The sequence below is a fragment of the Aegilops tauschii genome, chromosome 7 (assembly GCF_002575655.3).
Source record: "Aegilops tauschii subsp. strangulata cultivar AL8/78 chromosome 7, Aet v6.0, whole genome shotgun sequence".
Lineage (NCBI taxonomy): Eukaryota > Viridiplantae > Streptophyta > Magnoliopsida > Poales > Poaceae > Aegilops > Aegilops tauschii.
Genome location: NC_053041.3, coordinates 586,486,778 through 586,493,170, shown reverse-complemented (window position 1 = coordinate 586,493,170; position 6,393 = coordinate 586,486,778). Strand labels below are relative to the sequence as shown.

Sequence of the window (6,393 nt, the reverse complement as noted above, 5' to 3'; positions counted from 1 at the left end):
GCCCTCCATACTTTCATGCAGTTCAACAATAAAGTCAATTTTATCTACAGCATAAGCTGTTCCATACACCACAACCAGGTGCCAACAGAAGCCATCAACTTTATTTTTTAAGGAGATAATAATGCAATATTTCTTAATACTAACATCAAGAACCTAAAAAAATTGGATTTGGTACCCACAAGGATACCCCCAGCCGAGCCCACTGCAGGGACTATATGCCACTCATAAACAGTAGAACCAGCTAAGGTGTTGAGAAAGGAGTCAGACAAGGTTTCTCTCTTAATTTCTTGAAACCCTAAAAAATCAGGCGTATACTTGTTCACTAAATCAGACAGGCATTGTAGTTTTCCTTTTTGGCCTAGCCCTCTAATATTCCAAAAAACACCAATCATGGGATTTTAAAGGGGTGTGACAGACTAAAAAGTCCACCTCTCACTGCATTCCCAGAGCCACCTACAGCACCAGCAGTGCCCCCTGGTGTATTGGAGCAGGAAATGTCATTTTTTGGAGTACAAACTACAATATCCTCATTAATTTCAGTGTCCAAATTGTCAGGTAGAGATATCTCACGGTTTTGGGAAGCAAATATTAGGCATTTCTCAGTTTCATCTCTAGTGATATCATTAATAATTTGGGTTCTCTCCTTTTCATTATCACCAATCATAATGTTAACTGCAGAAGCATAAGCCTCTAAATTAGACAAAGACTCAGTAGTAAATGACTTACTTTTAAAGGTGGAGGGGATTTCCAGGTTTTTCTTCATTTTGTACGCAGCAGCTTTCTCCATGATGTTTTGCCTGCTGTGTACCCTGGTACTTGGTCTTGGAGCAATCACTGGGCCCCACTTGTTCTTGGTTGTAGGTTTTTCATTGGGAAGATCCATTTTCTCCACTAAACCCATCATCTTCAGACCACTGACTACAGGGGCTTCAAATGTGTCCATTTCCTCTTCTGATTCAGCAGCTCCACTTGCAGTATCAGATTCAGAGATATCCAGCTCTTCCAATAGATCAGAGCAGTAAGCTTTTTGGATGGACATGGGGGAAGTGGCATTAGCAGACCCATTCGATGAGGTAGTGAGTGCAGTAACATCACAAACTTTGTTGCTGGGAGTACTAAGGATTCTGACAGCTTCAGAGAAGGGCATGGAGGAGCATATACCTTGTTTTTCTGATTTTTCTTCGAACTTCTTGTCAGCTCTCACAGGGGAGACACATGCCTCTAACAGAGCAGCAGGATGGAAGGCCACACCATCATCTCTTGACTGTTTCCCAGATGGGGTTTTCTTTGAGTTGGAAGCCCTGTTGGCCAGGTCCAGATCATCTATGGGTTCCTCTCCATCATCCAGGATATCCTTATCAATCTCCTCATCATCAATTGCTTCGTTATCATCGTCCACAGATATGCCAGTAGGGCCATTATCATCATTAGGACCATCATCACCTATCTGATCAAAACCTTCCACTGTAAAGGATAAGACGTACAGTTTTTTCCTCATCTCCATGATCCGTTCAAAGGGAATCTTGGCTGGGTCCCTGCAAGCAATCTTGACTCTTACTTTCTCATAGAAACTCTTCATTAGGCCATTCCAATCCACATCCACAAGAATTCCGAAACAAGAAGCAATTTGTGACAACACCTTCCATGTACACTACTTAGAGGAAAGCCCCTCAATAGCAACCCAGGCTTCAATAAGCTCACTGAACGGGTCAATAGCACCGGTCCATCTCTCAACTGACATAGATACTCCATCGATAGGCAAGTCAAAGGCAGGAAACTCAATCAACTCTTCCACATCTTTCCAGGGTGGAAATCTGACCAGAAACTTCTTTTCTGTCAGCGGCCTGATCTGCCATGTCCATTGTTTATTTTTGCAGAATATCCCAGACAGGTTCTTAACCAAATCAGCCTTGTTGATTTCTCCTTTCATGACCCAAACTTCTCCACGGTTTCTAAAGTTAAGCCAATTTGCTTCACGACCCATAGGAGCATCAATGTGGTAGAATCCCAATCCCAAAGCAGAGCTACCGAAGAACGTGGCAACTGGATGAGGCTGCGCCCAAGCCGCGCAATTGCTGACATTGTGCCCCTCCAATCCACAGATGAAGCAATTTTTCTTCTGAATGCAGTTCCCAACGTTGTGACCAGGCCCTCCACAAGTAAAACAGACCATATCTTTGTATCGCTCGTCAAAAACCTACACAGGCGGGGCAGGCGGGACCGGCAGCGGAGGCGCTGCCACGACTGATTGAGCAGGGGCAGTACCTTTGGTGGGGGCGGTAGCAGGTCGCGCCCCTCCCGCGGCTTGACGACGGCCCGAGTTCTTCTGCGGGGCCGGAGCGCGCTGTTTCGGTGCCCCGGTCGGTGCACTCTTGTCCGCCATGGCAACCACCTGAGCAAAGGACTTGGATCCGTCCCCAATCCCCTCCCTGATGATCTTGAGCTGTGTCGGAGGAGAATCAAAGGGGCGGAGATACTTGACTGGATGTAGATTAGACGGAGAGAAGCATCCGGACCGAGCCAGATCCTTCCGGAGCCACCCTAGGGTGGTGGTGATCTTGTTTGGTGGATGAGGACGAGGTTGGCGACGGTGGGGAGAGGGAATGGGCCAGAGTTGCCCCAAAACCCTAGAAATAGCCTCGTCTGCGTCGTCGTGAGCAGGAGGCGTATTCGCCAAAGGCGCTTTCACCCTCTTGCACCTGATTGGCGGAAGCGGCGTGGCAATGGGGCCCCCGCCAGTCAGCATGGGTGACCCCAGTCGCAACGCAGGGGGAAAATCTCCCAACTCCGGCAACTTGGACCTCGCTGCGGACGAGGAATCCTGAATCCCCGAGCACAAGCTCTGCCTCATTTCTACTGTTTTCAACCCCATCGGCGGCTGTGAGATCGTAGAACAAACCTGTTTTCCTGGGATACAAATCCCCTCACGCATCCTCGAACGAGCGCCCGGTGGAACCTCGCCGCGGTCTCCGAACCAAGGCGGCTCAAGCATGTCGCGGCGAAGTGGGTTTTTAGCTCCAGCCGAGCTCAATCCCGAATGGACGGCGGTGGCCAGGACGAGATGTTCTGCAGCGGCGCACCTGATGGTATCACCCCCAGCAAACCCTCCCACCGCAGCGCCCGCCGGGGATCCTCTGATTTTGCCTCCGCCCTCGCCCACTTCACGAACGCAGCCGACGGTGAGTGAGGGTAGGCAGGCATCCTCAGCCTCTCCGCCACCGTGGCCTCGTCGTAGATCCGCTTCGCCAGGATCCTCTGTTCTCCCTCTGCTCTCGTACGGCAAGCCTCTGCGTACCTGGCCGCCGCAGCTCGTGTTTCCGGTTCCCTCGCCGCCGCCACCGCCTGATCTGCCGCCTTCCACTCCTGAACCCGCCGGATCCACGCCGCAGCAGCGGCGCAGATCCTGGTCGCCCACTCCACCCACCTCCGATCCCCCGTCGCCATGAGTATCGCATGCGGAAGCGGTGAGATCAATCTCACCAACTCCGCGAAGGCTTCGTGGACTTGGGGAGGAAATCGAGCGGGGGAAGGGGGAGGGGGAGGGGGAGCGGCCTCGGCCGCCGGACTCAGTCTTCGCCGACGTGGAGGCATGCCGCGAGGTCGGCGCGGCTAGATCTGCGGTGGGGGCAATGGCAAGCGGGAGGCGTGGAGTCGCCGTGGTTGCGTGGAGCGTGGAGCCAATAACATGCAAATATATGTTAAATGCGTTATTTTTAGCTATATTAGTACTTGATATCTAAATATATGTGATAGACATGGAACCCCGGGTCATTTGGCAACGTGTGCAAGACTCCCAAGTCTCCAAGTCAATGTCAACGCAGTGAGTAGAACTGTCGAACTACCATTTTCGGACTATAGCCGCCGCGATGATAGCCAATCAAGCGAAAGCGCAACCCCGCGTGCACGTCTTCTTCCTCATCCCCGGCACAACCCGTTCCTGCACGCACGCGCTCGTTGCCCTCACGCCAGCCATAGGTCGCTAGTGGTTTCTTTCTTCTCCATTGACTGATCGACCCCTGCATGCGCGCGGGAAGCCGCCATGCACGCGCGCCTCTGGGTCGCCGACGACTTCCGGCTCGGCTCCAGCAGCGGAGGCAGCAGCCCGGCCGCCTCCCCCTCCGGCCCCTCCGACAGCGACGGCGGATCCACCAGCACCGACGAGCACTGCCCCGACGTCCCACGCGAGTCCCGGCGCCACTTCTCGCGTTTCCGCCCGACCTCTCCGTCCTCCTCCAGCCCACTGTGCGGCGACGACTACAAGCACCTGCAGCGCATGGCCCTCCTCCTCCCCGCCTTCTCCTCCACCGCCGCGGCACGCGCGGGCGCTCTGCGTCAATGGATCGCCGGCTTCGACGTTGGCTGGGTGCTGGACATGGGCCCCGGGAGCGGGACTGACCACGGCCTCCCGCGGCGGGAGGTCGGGGGGAGGATCAGGGCGTGGGCGCAGGCGCTGGGCGCCATGGACCGCGTCTTCCGAGGCCGGCACAACCTGGAGGTCCGCAGCCCGGCCAGCGACGCCGCGGCGGCGGAGCTAGCGGGCGAAAGCGTCGGCGTGATGCTGAGGCTGACCGGCACCGGGACGCGTCCAGCAGGCCGGCAGCGTCGGCGTGATGCTGCGCTGGCCGGCCTGCTGGACGCGTCCCGGCGCTGCGTGCGCGACCTCAGGGGCTTCATACGCGCACCGCAGTACCCGTGGCGGATGCCGCAGGGCGGCGAGGAGCACCCGAGCGTCGGGTTCTGGATGGGCTACCTGCGCTGCATGCTGCGCAACCGCGTGCCCCTCTATTTCGTCCTCGCCGGCGGCGACCAGGACGAGGCCAGCCTGGTCACGGAGCTGATCTCGTGCCTGGAGGCGGCGCTCGAGGACAAGTCCGCCGCGCTCGCCTTCCCGGGGCTGAGGCAGGTGTTCATGCTCAACAACACGAGCGCCATCGTGCGCTGCGCCGTGCGCTCCGACGCCATCGGCATGCTCCTGCCGCCTGGCTGGGCCGGCGCCCGCGAGGAGCGCATGGAGGGCTACATCAGAGATTACCTGCGAGTCTCCTGGGCGCCCGTGGTGTCGCGCCTTGGCGGGAAGCCTGGAGCCATGAACGCTCTGCGGCGACGGCACCCGCTGAGCGCGTTCCACTCGGCGTTCCAGAACGCGTGCAGCATGCAGACAGGCTGGAAGGTGCCCAGCCCCGTGCTCAGGGGTGACCTCCGGATGGCCGTGTCCGAGACCGTCGTGCCGGCGTACCGCCGGTATCTGGACAGCCACCCGGAGGTTAACGTGCCCGCCGGCCGCGGCGCGGAGGAGCTCCGCCGTCACCTGTCGGAGCTGTTCGAAGGATAGAAGATGAAAACTTTTGGGAGCAAAGCAACTGCATCCTCGTTTCCGGTTTTTGTCTGTCTCATTGATTCCTTTTGTTTTTTCAGATATTTTCATTCAAACAAGAAATTAAATTGAACAGAATTGTGAACAATAACAAGCAAACAATGTCCATCAATGACAAGCATATAGAACAAGCTTATGCACAAAAAGGCTCAAGTACACCGAAAGTACCTTTCTGCTCGCGAGCTCAAATGAGCTCGGTGAAAGGCGTGGCAAAAAAAACAAATTCAGTGCTCTAAAATGCTTTTGAAAGTAGCATTTTAGGAGTACCCTTTTTTTGCCACGCCTTCTAGGAATGTGATTTCAAGACGAATTTTTGCAAGCACTTAAAACTTTTGTCAATGTTTCTCCCAAAAAAATGATTTTTTTTGTAGATTTTGTATTTTGTTTCGAACATATACACTGGGGATGTGTTTGGTTACCTGCATCGTTTTTTGGCCATTTGCATACTTGTGCCAGTTGAGCCTGGTTGAGCATATGCAGGCAAAAAAACATTATCTTCACTTAATTTGGTTGCGTGCATATATGTTGTCTGCATTAGAGGAACATTTTTTTGCTTGTCGTTTGGTTGCGTGCATTTTTTTGCTTGTCGTTTGGTTGCGTGCAAATGCCCGGTGTTTGGTTGCATGCATGCAAGGTGATTAAGAGTTAACATGTACACACGACACACTGAGCATGGTGGGGAGACGAATCAAACTGGGTGCTGGTGACCTTACCAGGGTGTGGAAAGACCCTATAAATGGGCTTCCTCCGCTCAATTTGATATTCCCACAACTATTTGAAATATGTACAGATCACGACTGCACAGGGAAGAGATTTGGCAGTGTTGTAATGTCAACCTTTTTTAGGCGTCGTCCTTGCCCTGGTTTGAAGGAGCAATGGGACAAGATGCGTGAGCAAGTCGCAGGGCTTAATATCTCTACTGATAGAGATACAGTTTATTGGGGGCTTAGTAAGAATGCTAGGTACTTTACTAAATCTATGTATAAGTGGCTGGAAAAACCTCTCAGTGGTTGCAACTA

The 6,393-nt window shown here is 53.8% G+C and overlaps 1 protein-coding gene across 1 annotated transcript; it reads left to right on the top strand.

Moving 5' to 3' along the window:
• The first annotated feature begins 3,874 nt into the window (after positions 1-3,874).
• LOC109764497 (exocyst complex component EXO70B2) lies at positions 3,875-5,520 on the top strand. The gene has a single exon (XM_020323303.3). It carries the CDS (start codon positions 4,040-4,042, stop codon positions 5,330-5,332), a length of 1,293 nt encoding a protein of 430 aa, XP_020178892.1. The 5' UTR covers positions 3,875-4,039; the 3' UTR covers positions 5,333-5,520.
• The last annotated feature ends 873 nt before the right edge of the window (positions 5,521-6,393 follow it).